General features: G+C 39.6%; 1 protein-coding gene across 6 annotated transcripts in view; it reads left to right on the top strand.

Annotated features, from left to right (window-relative positions):
* Positions 1–15,223, top strand: part of LOC122809174 (phosphatidylinositol 4-kinase beta-like) — an 845,265-nt gene that overhangs the window by 673,827 nt on the left and 156,215 nt on the right. For all 6 annotated transcript variants that reach the window (XM_044080472.1, XM_044080469.1, XM_044080470.1 and 3 more), the window contains 2 exons: positions 3,450–3,559; positions 4,219–4,323. In XM_044080472.1, the coding sequence (XP_043936407.1) occupies positions 3,450–3,559; positions 4,219–4,323 (215 nt within the window). The remainder of the gene's footprint in view (positions 1–3,449; positions 3,560–4,218; positions 4,324–15,223) is intronic.

Genomic DNA, 15,223 nt, shown 5'->3' with positions numbered 1-15,223 from the left:
TGGGGGTGGCAAGAGCCTTGGCCAGTATTCGAAAGCCTAAGGGTGACAGGTGCAAGCTGTCTCTAGTGAAGCAGCGTGGCTTGTCAAGCATGTCATCCCAGGCGGACAGACACTGGATCCCTTTTGAATGACACCAGAAACTTAGCCAATTGTTGAAATTGAGAATTTTTTCTTTATACCATGGTATCATTCTTGGTGAGGGCAGGATGCTACTCAGGGTCAGGGTCATACCGGCCTGGGCTATGTGATCAGAGAGCTCTTCCATGTATCTCTTCATGTAGTCCAGGGAGGTACGGCTCAGGTCATTCACACCAACATGGACAATGACAGAGTCATATTTGTACTTTTTTTGGAGTGACCTGAGTGCTTGTGTTATGTGGCGGATCCTGGCACCCGACAGGCAGCTAACAGTAACCTTCTCCTTATTCAGCCTAGTGAGTGGGATGTCAGTGTGCCTGACTATAGAGTCACCTATTACTAGCATGTTGGGTATGTTATTTTGCCTTAAGGGCTGTGATTGCATGGCACACTGGTTTTGTGATGTATGTGTTTCATGGTTTGTGTTGGGAAGTGGAGGTTGCTTGGATGTTTGCTTTGGAGGCCTCTGTTGGTTTTGCAGATTTTTATTTAGAGCCTCCGAGTATGTTTTCATGTATTTATGTGTGTTTTTTGCCGGTGCTGGTTTAATGGGTCTATGTAAGACTAGTGGTGTGATGCAAGTATTTCCCTTCTCCTCTTGACTGTCTGATCCAGTCTTGGGTTGAGAGAGCTTAGCCTCTAGTTTGGCTGTATAACTGCATCTCTCGCATGTATTAGTGTTTGGTGGTAGGAGGAGAGGGTTGTCTGCGTATATGAGGCAGTTGTAACATTGCCTCAAAATGCCCAGATTCACCAGTTGGACTGGAGAGTACACCTGAAACTGCCCTTTGGACATGCCTGGATAGGTACAGTGAACTGTTTTACTGGATGGCTGGTAAGGTCGAATAGAGAGCCTTGCCCTTCTATACAGTACAGGATGGTCTAGTGCTAGGGTTTATAAGTGCTTGCTATAAGTTTTGAGCAAGTGCAGGGCTGAGAAATTAATGGCTTGAGTGCTTAAGACGAAAGTTTGTCTACTTCCAAGGGAAAAATTGAAGAGGAGACTTTGTGGAGCCGAAAATAGTTTTACCCTAGCTTGCCCGGCGTGCAAAACCGGGCAAATATGGTATTTATAGCAGGGAAATGAAAGAGATAGAAATTAGCCCAAAATGGCCAATAAACTACTAATTTCTGGGCTGAAACCACTCCTCCAGGGACAGATGGGCTGCTCAAAGCTCCCCTCTCTCACAGGTGAACAGAGAAATGGGCAAACACAGAGATTTGTAACACAGCCCTGAATTCAGCGCTAACCTGAAAACTGGACTATACTTAGAAAGGTGGGAAGCAAGTATATATGTGTATGTATATATATATATATATATATATATATATATATATATTTTTTTTGTTTTTGTTTTGTTTTTCAGAAAATAAAGCAGATACACTCAAAAAACAGTTTAAAAGCACAGAAAAGGATACTTATTGTTATATATCGCAGATCAGAGTTGTAGTCATTGCCCCCAGTAATAAAGTAGGAAGAAACACAAGTACAGTAAAAGCAGATGAATAAAGTGCAATTTTATATATATATATATATATATATATATATATATATATATATATATATATATATATATATATATATATATATAAACAATAGAAAACAAACAATCTGACGTAAACAATTTACCCAGTTAACCAGAAAAAAGCTCAAAACTGAGCCCTGTTCCAGCAGTCTTCAATCAGACAAGTTCTAATTGCACATCCCTGCTTACTAGGGTGCAGGGGGACCTTCTCCAAAAAAAGATGGCGTGGATCAGTGCTCAAGTTATACAACAAAGCTAGATTCCGCAGGCCTGAATCTGGTCTATGCTACAGCAACAAGGCGCACCAATTTCAGAAAAAAACAGTTCAAATAAGCAGTCACAATAAGCCTGTGACCAGAAATTCCCAGCTCAGAAGGGCAAAATCCAGCCTCTCCTCCCACAAGAGTGCAGACCACAAACCTTCTTAATGTAGAATAACTGTCCTGAAGCCCAAGTGCTTAAGCCAGAACTAATACACTTTTAGAATAGCAGACACTGGGCCTCCAATTAGCAATTCCCAGCTTAGAAGGATGTAAGCTACCTGTCCTGCCACAACAGTGCAGACCACAAACCTCCTTAATGTAAAACAGCCTGTATGAAGCCCAAGTGCTTAAACCAAAAGACTTAGCATAACAGTTACGTTACAATTTAATCAGGCTACGACCAAGCAGTTATAAATGCAGCAAAATAAATAAAATTGAGTACTTTTAAGAAATGCAAAATAAAGTAGGAGGAAACACAAATACAGTAAAAGCAAAGGAATAAAGTGCATATATATATATATATATATAAGTGCAAGACGAGAGGAAGGAATAACCTAAGTGGGCTGGCCTTCTCAAATCTTCTCTCTGTATTAAGTAGAATGAACACTAAACTCAGAATATGATCTAACTGTACTCAATTAAGTGAGCAAATGAGATGGACCCAGAAGGAGTGTTCTAATACAGACTTGCAGGAGGGGTGGGCAATTCCAGAGCCATCAACTCTAATACCAACACAGGAACAGGGAGGAAGGGTGGGGAACTAACTGCAGAGAGACACACAGCACACTGTTCAGAAACACACAATTAGGAAACAGAAAAAATGAAAATACAGTACTTTTAAAACTACAAGTTTGTACTTAACAGAAGACTAAAATTCACTACTGCAAGTTTCACTTAGCTTCAGCTTGTAATGCAGTTGTTTGTAGCCAAGCTAGTCTCTCAAGAGTTGAGCATAAAATGATTTCTCAAACTTTGTGACTAGCAGTTAAAGTACAGAGGAATCCCTCTAGGCTATTAAATATCAGATAACAAAGTAGTGATAACACCACCCGCTCTTATAGCAAAATAACTGCAGACAGACGCACAGCACACTGTTCAGAAACACACAATTAGGAAACAGAAAAAATGAAAATACAGTACTTTTAAAACTGCAAGTTTGTACTTAACAGAACACTAAAATTTACTACTGCAAGTTTCACTTAGCTTCAGCTTGTCATGCAGATGTTTGTAGCCAAGCAAGTCTCTCAGGAGTTAAGCATAAAACTTTTGTTTTTTCCTGAGCAGCTATGTTGATCTATATGTTGCTTTGGAAAATCTTCAGAAGAAGAACCCTGAGCTGTGTAAGGAAGTAACATTTTTGTCTGCCTTGACTTTATTTAGCAAACTACATTATTCTGTTACTGGGCTTGCAAAGCATACTATTTAGTGGCACATGTGTAGACATACATGTTTTTGTATATATATGTCTATGATATGTGGGGTGGGAGAGATGTGTGCTTAACTGTCATTTTTTTTATTCTAGCTGCCAGAGGGTCACACTAACAGCTGTGATAACATTTCCCAGTTTTCAGTGGATAGCATTACAAGCCAAGAGAACAAGGAACCAGTTTTCATTGCTGCTGGGGACATCAGGTATCCATTTATTTGTTTATTGTTATATCATTCCTTTTACAGTGTAGTCGGACACTTACTGTTGTAATTTTTTATTGGCCATTCAACTCAAGGATAATTAACAAAATATTTGGATTTGCTAGAACATTTTAGAGTTGTGCCAGTAATTATATATATAGTATTTAGATGATACATGAAAAGAGTGAGGGATTTGATACACATGCCCATAAGCAGGTCTGTAAATTCTTTCTTGAATATTTATTTTAAATATGTTAAATCAAATTGCCTGCCCAGTGTCATGGTCAAGGTTAAAAAGGGTCTATTATACCAACCCACCTACCCATTTAAAAATAAACAGAAATTCTAAAGCATTTCACATTCTTTTCCCTCAGTTGTAGTTCATTTGTCATTGTTTTGTCAGTCAACCTACCATGTTATTGGACAAACTACTACTGTAACTGCTGTAATGCTGCTGCTGCTACTGATTTGGCCCACAAGACATTTCCCATTCCCCTGTCACACCCACTCTTTCTGAGGTCTGAGTCCATATGTCTGTAAATATCCTACATTTTTCCAAATATCTTATCTGATTGTAGGAATGTGCTGCATAACAGTAATGTGTGGCGTTTTTCCTTTACTCTATTTAAATTCCAGTTTAACTTAAAATTTTCCTTGTGTAGGCGGCGTCTTTCTGAACAGCTGGCTCATACCCCTACAACATTTAGAAGAGACCCTGAAGATCCATCAGCTGTGGCTCTAAAAGAACCTTGGGAGGAAAAAGTAAGGTGAGGATTTTGGTACTATGTTTTTTGTCACTGCATTTAAGATTGGCAAAAATAATAGTGATATATCTTTATTTATAGTCGTAATACATTTTTAAGATTTGGTATTTCTGCAGAAGTTCACTGTTTCATAATGTTTTTAGGTGAACATTTTGGGATGTCTTATGACTACTGTCCCATAAACTTAGTACAGTATTTTGGCTAGAAAAAAATCTGTGTGTACCTTATTACACTTTTTCGGATTCACCTGTAACAAGTTAGACAAGGACTCTTTGCTGCTCTGCTGACAGTTGCCTACCTTACGCATTGTTCTTGAACTTGTCTCTAAAATAATACAAAATGCCATCTTTCTCTTGTATCAGGGCTCCTAGTCTGATTTTATTTCTCTATTATTTGGAAGGTGAATGGGGCATTCTGATTTCTCCATATTATTTAATTTAAAAGTCTGTTTATTTCTGGTTCTGCTGTCAGGGTATTTCTTTTCTTGTTACTAGTAATTGTACATATTTGTATGAGCTTTAAAGTTTCCACTGTTATGTTCACTTCCTTCGATCAGTGTTACGTGTTTACAGTTTCCTTTTTCCCCTGGATGGTATTCTTAGGAGTCATAGATATGTTTGTGTGGATTTCAGTTTTAATTTCAAGTCTAATTTCAGTGACCCTGCCTTAATGTAGCATTATGTTAGTTGGCTTCATCTTATACCACCAGTCAGAATTCATCATCTTTTTTTTCCAAAAGTTCACACACTCGGGAATGGCTACACACCTCTGATGACACAAGTACATAAAATACATATCACTTTCCTTGCCCCATTTTTGTTTTTTTTTTTGTTTTTTTGCTGCTCTTATTGCAGCTCAGATCTCAGTCTTTCTGCTATTAATAGAATGTTGTACATTTGCATGTTCTGAGCTCTTTGTAATATTTGGTAGCTTCTGTGAGTTGTGCATTTTGTGGTAGGATGAAGCTCCATGCAGGGTTAGTGAGAATATGCTTCTAATAGGCTAAGAGGAAAGCCACAGTTACCTCAATAGGATTTAGTTTGGGGGACTGTTTCAAGTGTTTTCTCCTAAACTAATTGTGCATGTTGCATGCTCTTCAGCCCTCAGTGGGGGGGTAGAGATTTTCTTGGTTAGCAAGGATGTGTGCTTGCTCTAGTCTGCTGCAGTACAGTCACTAGCAATGCATTTACTTGGTGGCCACCCTGAAAGGTGCCTTTTGGAATGATTGCACACTCCCTTTCCGAAGTCATTCAGCACAGGAGTGGATCTATCAAGCTTGATCTCATGGAGCTATTTCCTTGACTTACCAATTAGCGGATCAGAATTTTTTGAAACCAAGGCCTAGGGCTTCCAGGCTTCCACAGACAGGCCTAATATGGATGGTCAGTCGGAGATAACAAAGAATGTTCAGGTGAGCTCACACCAAGGTCTTCTGGCCAAGAGCAAGATAACAGGTTCTTTGAGAGATGGTGTTATAGAGGAAGAATATTATCCTTTAGGGACTTTGTTTTGCAAGCAGCAAACCCATTGCCAGCCTCTCCCCTTTACACACAGTCTCTTTGCCTTTGGCATGCAGGGATCTCTGCTGCTTGTAACTTAAGTCCTACTAGGGTTGTTGATCCCTTGTGTATAGATTTCATTTTGGGGATTCCTCACTGCTCATGAAGTCTGGCCTGTTCGTAGATTCATCCCTTTCTCCTCTTCCTTGTGTCCTCAAGGATAAGGAACTGTTGGACCTCTGGATTTTCTCCTTAAAAATCTGCCTTTATGAGTTAAAATGCCTTCATACTACAGACCATCAAAAACCGTTGCTTTATCACTAACTCACCCTCTAATGAGCATCACTGATGTCTCCCAGTGCAGCACAAGGTAGACCTGCTGAAAGGCTCTCTCATCTTCAGACTTCTCCATCCTAACTCATTCCCACCACTAACTGCCAAACTTTTTATACTACATATGATGAAAGGAGATATTGCCAGCATAGTTAACTGGAATTTTGTAAGTAATTATATGTCATTGGTGAATATTGAAATGATTTATACAAGATGCTTCTGTTACAAATGTATTAGAACTGTATGTCATGTGTATATCAAACTGCTTGTACAGACGTTTGTTGAAAAGGTATTTGCAGAGTGCTGTGTTTGAAATGTAACTACAGTGTGCCCTACTGGAAGAGAACAGAAATGTACCTGCACTATTGTAACTGTTTACATGTATATGCTTAACAGAGGAAACTGGAGGGTTAACCTCAGTTCAGCAAACTTTAGAAAAATATCTGAAATTAAATTACTTTATAGGTTATTCAATAAAGAGGCTATCTCTCAAGTTTTCAATGCAGCTAGAGAGACACAAAATCTTACTAGGGAGGTTTCTATATTGCCCTTGGAGTGAACTAATTGCTATTTTTGAAGCATGAAGGAATGCAATTATTTTATGACTTCCAGCATCTGCCAAAGATCTGAACAAAAGCTCTTGACTGTGTATTTTTACAGCTAGATGCTAAATGCTGCCAGCTTCTAGCAGTGGGGGGTTTGGCCTGGGAACTAGAAGTCAGATGATCAGAAATGATGTCATTCTGCAAGCTAGCCCAGCATTTGATAAGTCTGTTAGTGAGACAGAGCATTTTTGCATTCCTTCTTGGACCTGACAACATCAGTAAGAACCATTCACCACATCTGCCTTGCTCTAATGAAATAGGTTTCTGGGGAACAGTATAACTCTCTTAGATACAGTCAGGAATATAACAAAGCTTACTTTAGATTTTATTTTTCTTTATTTGTGTAAACCTGTACTGCAGTGTTATTTTAAATAGTTTCTGTGGTTTTGAACCTGATGTCCCTGTGAATATATATTTAGTATTATCTTGTTATTTTATTATTTATTATTAAATATATTTAAACCTTTCATTGTGGCTGATCTGTGTAGAGATATTTAAGTTTTGAGAGTACTTGCATATTTATTTGCTGACACTGTGTGGGTCACTCCTAATAGCCTTGCTCTTGGTCAAACTACCGCTTGTATTAATATTACACCCCTTTGTTAAGGGCTTTAAAGTAGGTGATAAGGAGTTGACTGGCAGCAGTGGTAACTACCTTATAGTCTGGGCAGAAGGAGGCACAGCTAGTAAACCTGTGCCAGCCTTTCCCAGGTGTGTGTGTGTGTGTGTGTGTGTGTGTGTGTGTGTGTGTGTGTGTGTGTGTGTGTGTGTGTGTAAATCAAACCTCAATGAGTGTGTGTTACCTACTTTGGCAGGGACACGAAGCACTGGTTGGACAGATTGGGTGCTGGAGGTCTTGGCTTGGTCACTCAGCTGAGATCTCAACTCTATATCTGTGCCAGTGGGGAGTCTTATTGGGGATCTGGAGGAAGATGGAGAAACCAGCCCCAGACTGACTGTGCTGTCTGTGTGCTCTTAAGGGAAATTGCACTTGATGCAGAGAGCTGCATCTGAAAATACTGTGTGTGTGTGTGTGTGTGTGTGTGTGTGTGTGTGTGTGTGTGTGTGTGTGTGTGTGTGTATACCTGTCATCCTGTCAATGAACGCCTCCACTGTTGCCAGTGGTGAGGATTGAGGCTCCTTGATTACTGGTCCAGTGGAGGGTTGTCACATTTCACACAGGCTGCAATCTTAGATGCTTCTCCCTAGCAACATTCCTCCTCACCACCTGCAACCCCCACAAACCAGGCTCTTTCTCCATCTTTGCTCCTAAAATATAGGAGTCCCTCCCCCACAATCCACCTTCTCCACCTTCAGAGCTGAACTTAAAAAAAATCCTGCACACCAAATCAAACTTACCACACTTCAGGCCACATTACATAAAGGCCTCTTAGCCTGTAGCATTATTCTCTTCAACTATAACACCTCCTAACTAATCCACCATCCCCCGCCCTGACTCTCATTACTCCACAGCATTTCCATTATGATGTAAACCTGAACTATAATCATGTGAAATTGTAAAATTTGAATTTCTCTTATAATTATATGAATATTTGTTAATTGCTGCTATACAGTTTTGTTATATATTGTTACTTTCTGTTCTGCTTTTGATATGTACAACATACTGCCTCTCTTTTCTTGTTTGTTTTCTTCTTTGTAAATTATTTCACCCTGGGAAGTACCTGCAAATGGTCACTTGTGATCAGTGTACCACTCTGGTAATCAAATCTAAAATAAAAATTAAAATAAAGTGCCCTCCTTCACTGGGCTATCTGTAATGTGGATTGTTTCAGTGCTTTGACTAGAACGTCAACCTTGGGTTTGTGCCTGCACAGAATGGCTTAGCTGAGGTAGTCTTTCTCCAAGGACTGACTGATCTGCAATGTTCTGGACAATCTCTTCAAGGAGGGAAGTACCAGTTCAGGCCTCTTGGACTATGATTGATGGCCTTATTTAGATGAAGTATGAACCCTGCTTTGTGATGATGTTGTTTCCTCTCTCTGTAGTTCACATTCTTGAAGAAAGAAATAAGATACAACACATCGGAGACTTCTGATATGACTCTGTAACTTGTTTGCATGTTCCTTCTGTGCTCCCTCCCATGTCAAGTTGGAGTTTTAAATTCCATTTTTGCAGAAAAAAACGTATGTATAGTCCAACAAAATAAATGGAGTGGATGCCGTAATCTGGAAGTAGAGACGGGAAGAGGAGTGAAAAAATGCAAGCATATTTATATGTTTTATGTTATTTGCATTTGTTGACAGGGATAATCTGACTGGGAAGCAACCTTTTTCAGCAGAGGCTTGGGGAGAAAAGCTCCATGAAATACAGTACAATAAAACAAAATGGAGAAAATCTCCATGAACTGTATAAAAAAAGTTTAGTGTACATAAAGTATAATGGTCAACATTTTAGCTATTTGAAATGTTGGGACCCGCTACAGTGAGTCACAAAAGGCAAAGACTGAATGGCCAAAAGAACATACGCGTCCATGGGACCTGCCAACATCCCAGGCTGTTGTCAACATGAACTATAGAATGAACTGGCACCCCACCTAAGTACAATTTCAATCATAGCCTCACCTCAGGCTATGTGCCCACTGAGTGGCACACAGCGACGGTTATCCCACTCCACAAAGGGGGAGCCACCATGACCCCGGAAACTACAACCCCATTAGCCTGACGAGCCTGGTCTGCAAGGCCATGGAATGTATCATCATGGAACTTATAAACAATGACATTGGTAATCTCCAAACTCAGGACCCCACCAGTTCGGGTTTGTAAAAGGCAGATCATGTCTCCTAAACCTGATAGTCACCAAAGCCGTAGATGAGGGTAAGGTGGTTCACACAGCCTAAATAGATCTTGCCAAGGCTTTCGACACCATCCCCCATTCTGGAATTATAGATAAACTCACTAGACTAGGTATAAATCCCGATGTCACAAGATGGGTTGCCAATTGGCTCACTGACAGAACCCACACTGTGAAAGCAGCAGACTCCAAATCCAACTTCAGACCAGTGACAAGTGGAGTACCACAAGGTTCAGTCCTGGGTCCTCTCCTGTTTGGTATCTACTTCTCTGAAGTACAGGCTAACACAGAAGGTCTTTGGCTAACAAAGTTCGCAGATGACTGCAAACTAGGAGCTAAAATCAAAACTCCAAAAGATGTCGACATCCTACAAAAGGGCCTCGCTGAGACAGATGCCTGGTGTCAAAGCCATGGCCTCAAGCTCAGTGCCAAAAAGTGCATTGTCATCCCTTTTGGTAAAAACTCTGTACCCATGAACTACCACATAGGCGGCAGTCTACTTAACACCGAAAGTGTGATAAGAGACCTTGGGACACAGGTGGGCAGCAGTCTCTCCTTTGATAATCACATCGCCACAGTAGTTAGGAAATCACAAAAGGTTTCTCATCCAGGAAAAAAGAGGTCATTGTTCCCCTCTACTCATCACTCATTAGACCCATTATAAAGTACAATGCCCCTTTTTGTATGTACCTCACAAGACATCTACAACAACTGGAAAGGCCGCAGAAATACCTCACAAAGAGGATTAGCAGCCTCAAACAGATGCACTACGCAGACCATCTCAAAAAACTGCAGCTTTACTCTGCCACATATCACCTGCTCAGAGTCGATCTCTGCCTAACACACATAGCTCTGTCAAACCCAAAGCTTTTGGACATGCTCCACTTAAAGCAATCCCAATCCCTCCAAGCTACACGCTCTAGAGACCTAAACCTTGTCACCACAATAAACAGAACATGCTGGAGGGATAGATTCCTGTCCCAGAGACTTCCCATACTCTGTAACAAACTACCTATCTATATCAGACAGACAAAGCTCCTCACCAGCACTCTTCAAGAAAAATCTTGATGATTGGATGGGAGATAGGAAATTCACCCCGGGGATCACTTCTGTGGCTCTGCTCGACAGTGGCACAGGAAAATAATTTTCTTGGGTGGCGAATGTCAGGGTACCTTTAGGCTAGGCTTATATAGACCCTAGGGCCAATAGCCTAGTACCTACCTATGAACCTATATACTAAAGAACAGACTTGCATACACTAAGTCTGAGATGCCATTTTTCAGAACATTCCCCTTTCTATGATGTATGGTGGTCTTGGAGTTGCTAATATAAGTCCATGGGGTGCGGGGTGCTGAGGAGTTTTAAGGAGATGAGCAATTTTCAAGATTTGCTCTTCTCTGGGATTTCAATCTTTTTTTTCTGGCTTTTCAGTACATGGCATTTTGAATGCCGACATTTCATTAGGAAGCTGGTCAACACAGATAGAGAAGTACAATGGTGAACATTTTAAGTATACAATTTAAATGGGTTACTTTGGATGCAATTATACATTGATGTACATGAATTAAAACGTGTGTGTGTGTGTGTGTGTGTGTGTGTGTGTACTTTGGAGCATAAGAGACAAGGTATAGAAAAGCTGAAGATGTCTCATAATAAGAGTCTGGGACAGATATGTACACAGCAGAGGAAGGTGTGGTTAGGGGAGGATGTGAATGGGAAAGGTTGGTTAAAAGAGATGACATAACCTAGTGTTTTCTCAGACAGTTGAGCTCCAGAGAGAGCAAATGGCTATGGCAGAGAACGCAGTACTAGAAATGACTGCTGATCTACACCAAATTTGAGGAGGGATGAATTCATCAGAAATTTTTGAAAGCCTTCTGGAGGAAATACAGAAAAAAGTAAATAGTAATTGAATGACTTCATTCTGAAATTTCACTCCCAAGACACTAAATTTGAGATGACTTTAACAGAACCTTCAGATGCCATATTGGGTCTATTGAAGGAAAACATTTGACTGAAAGAAAAGGTTGAAGCTTAGAAATAAAGCTTATCAGAATGGTTGAGACACAGACTGATTTGGAGGATACAGAGCTAGGAGAAAAAAGAAATGAAATTGGGAGTGCCAGAAAGAATGGAGATTCCATTAATATTCCATGAAAAATTACAGAAGATTTATCCAGCTACACCCGGTACTGTTATTTACATTGACTAAAAGTAAAATAAGAATAGAATGGAGACATGTTTCTTGTGCCGGTGATCTCAATGGCAGTGAGAAGATCCAGACCAGTATTAATAAAATTAGAAGCATATGTGCTGAAGGAAAGTTATCTGAGCTATGGAGATCTAGGCAGTAGTACAGAGTCAATGATTAACAAATATACGTACATAGACAGTGATTATTCAGCGCTCAATAAGAAGAAGAATGCTTTATTTCTACTTGTCATAAGAAACCGCAGACATAAGAGATTTAGATTTGCACTTCTGTATCCAGCAATGTTGAAATTAGTGTGCTGAGGGTTTAAGAACCTTCTTTGACCCAGGAAATGCACTCATTCAGTCCTGTGGAGCTCTTGGAGGTGTTTGCTCTTAACTTCCACTGTTTGCATCCTAAGCTTTAAGACAAAATCAAGTTCTTTCCTCACATTTCAAACACTCGTTCATATCTCTGGAACCATAAGGGTTCATAAAGAAATGCAAATGGCTGACAGACTGTTCTACACAAATAAATCCTTACAGTGACAGTGATCATTAAATTCTAGGTCTTAAACTGGATTTTTTAAGTTATAGTAAACACAGTGAATATTAAATTTGTAAACAACTTACATTGTCTCTCTCACACACACACACACACACACACACACACACACACACACACACACACACACACACACACACTGTCAGTAGCATTTTGTTTGTCCATCTGTAAGTTTTCATGTGAAGCAATACATTTGAATTTTTGCTCGGTTGCTTGGTTTTTGAGATATTGAGAAAAATATGGAAGTTATGTCAATAGAAAAATACATAGTTTATGAATAACATTTAATCTCTTTAGCAATATTAAATGCCTAAAGACGTCAGTAGGGAGTAACTAGACAAACACCTGTAGGTATCACTAGGCAGTAATGGTTAAGAGTTGTGGACAAGAAGAGAGTTTATGGAAAGTGTCCGAGTCTAAAAAAATGCACCAGAACTGGAGAAGGTGTTAATGGAACAAGGGCTGCTTTAATATATCCTATGTTTAAGAGGCCACTGCAAAGAAATGTATTATGTAGAGGTACATAGTGTAAAAAAAGTTCTATAAAACTTCCATTGAATAATAACTATGGAAGGTGACCTAAAGAGTCTTTTATCAAATTTTAATTTTTGCTTTACACTGCTTTGTAATTACACATTTAAAAAGTAAAGGTTAGCTTGACATACTGTAAATGGGATTTGCTATGACAAATGACATTCCACTACCAAAACATACTTTTGCAGGCTGTGCAGGTCATGTGATATGCCTGAACCTGTCAGAATGTATAAGGCATTTCTGATCAAGTCCCGCTTCTTACTGATTGAGAAGCAGGGTTTGACAGTACTGTTAATATGATTAAAAAGGGCATCTGCACACTGCTAGAAGTCAGAGTCTGATATTTGAAGTGAAAATTGTATGAGGGTATGTTAAGTAATCTTCATGTTATTTTGTATGAATGACAAAATGCAGTATATGCATATATTATATACAAAGTGTATATCATAGTTGACTTGAGGGTATAAAGGCAACAGATAAATAACATTATATACAGAATAACTGAAAAACACAATATAGACGTGTTATGTATAGAATGGAAATCAGAGTTGGCGTGCTGAAAAAAAATCACAATCAAAAATAGAATAAGAACAAGGTATGCAGACTGAAGAAGAGGATGAAAAGGTTAAATTAAATGACCAGTGAGATAGCAGTTGCATTTTCTTAGAGTCTTAAAATGTGCTTTTCTCTGATAGGACACTGTGATGTGACAAATGATCTTTAACAAAAGAAGGGAGAGATTGCCATAGTTTGGGACCAAGAACTGTGAAAGTGTGGCCTGTACAGTAAAGCCTAGTTTTGGGAAGTTTGGAGGAGGGTACATGAGTTGTTAGTATTTCTATGATTGTATGTTGGTGCACTCTGAGTAGTTTGGAGGTTAGTGGTGGGGGGAAGTGTCATTCCTTAATGGTGTGAATAGGTGAGGGGCAAGTAGAAAGTCAGCATGTTGTTTCACAGGTAGCCAGTTATCTTTTTCAATGGTTTTGCAGCAGTGTTTATTTTCTGGGGAGTGAGTGACAAATCTGAAAATGGCATTTGAGAGACTGAATGTTGGATAGATATCTTTTAGAAGCCACAGCAATTAGAAAGAGAGCAATATTCTAGATGAACCGGTAAGATACATGTACCTGTGGGATTTCTACAGGGTCTGGATAGAAAAGGAGGGATCCTATTAGCCCAAAATAGGAGAGGTTTTTTTTTCCTATGTGTAGTCCAGGTAGAGTCGAACATTTAGGAAGGGGATTCAACCAAATCCCTAGGTATATCATAAAGTAATATTTTCAATAGTGTAATTGTGGTGATATAGGATTCTTAGAGGACGAGGGGGGTGAGACAGCACCCCTATGACAGAAGTCTGTGAGGGAATGCCGGGCAGAGGGTGGCGAGGCCTGGAGAGCTCCTGCCTTGGTAAGGACACAGGAATGTATGTGACTGCTATAGACTCTGATTACTACAACTGACAGACTCTGGACACTGTAAGTAGTATTGATAGTATTCACAAAAGCAAGAATTCGCTAACACAGATAAAATAGGTAGATTTCCTCACATATTTTCTCCAACTCATGTCATTGTGTTTTTTCATTGCACTCTAGTATTAAACATATGTTCTGTGTTTTTCTCATTACAGCATTTTTTCACTCCTGTGTTTGTAGTGTTACATGATACTTTGTGATTTAAAATATCTGTAACTGATTTTTGATAGATTGTGATCGTAGAACTTTTCTCCCCAAGCCTCTGCTGAAAATGGGCACTTTTTGGCCCTGTCGGACTTTCCCAGTAAACAAATGTCAAATAACCAAATAATAAAGAAAGAAATGCTTCAGCAATATGTAGTAATAGTAATCAGTTGTTGATGTGTCTTTTGGCTTTTCCCGGTTAGGGGTCACCACAGCAGAACTCCGGTTCGCTAATGATTGGCAGATAGATTTTTACGTGCCGAGTTGCCAGCCCTGATGCACAACCTTCAACGAAGGTACGCCCATTCACGCATGTCTCCACGCAGAAGACGCTCTAGCTGAGAATCGAACCGGACAGTAACTTATTGTGAGGTGACAGCGCTACCGCAGCACCACCACCGCAGAGTAATAGTAATCAGTACAAGTGGAAATTTTAAATCAGATAAGCGTATCCAATAGTTTATTTTTAGTACTGAGAGGAATAGCTTGGGTTTCCCTAACAGTGGAGCAATTAACATGTTCGATAATGCAGTCAATGACAGCAATGACCATAAGTGAGCAAGTGCAGTCAAATGTTCTGTCTGCTTAACTAGTACCTGCAGTGATCAATAGTTAGTCTATCCCGCTAGATCCAAATCCAGTCACAGTAGAATAGTAGCTGCATCGAGTCTAATCTCATAGGTCTAAGTA

Source organism: Protopterus annectens, chromosome 8.part0 (genome assembly GCF_019279795.1).
Source record: "Protopterus annectens isolate FY-2018-M chromosome 8.part0, PAN1.0, whole genome shotgun sequence".
Taxonomy (NCBI): domain Eukaryota; kingdom Metazoa; phylum Chordata; order Ceratodontiformes; family Protopteridae; genus Protopterus; species Protopterus annectens.
The sequence above is the reverse complement of the archived record's forward strand: the minus strand, read 5'-3'. Positions and strand labels throughout refer to the sequence as shown.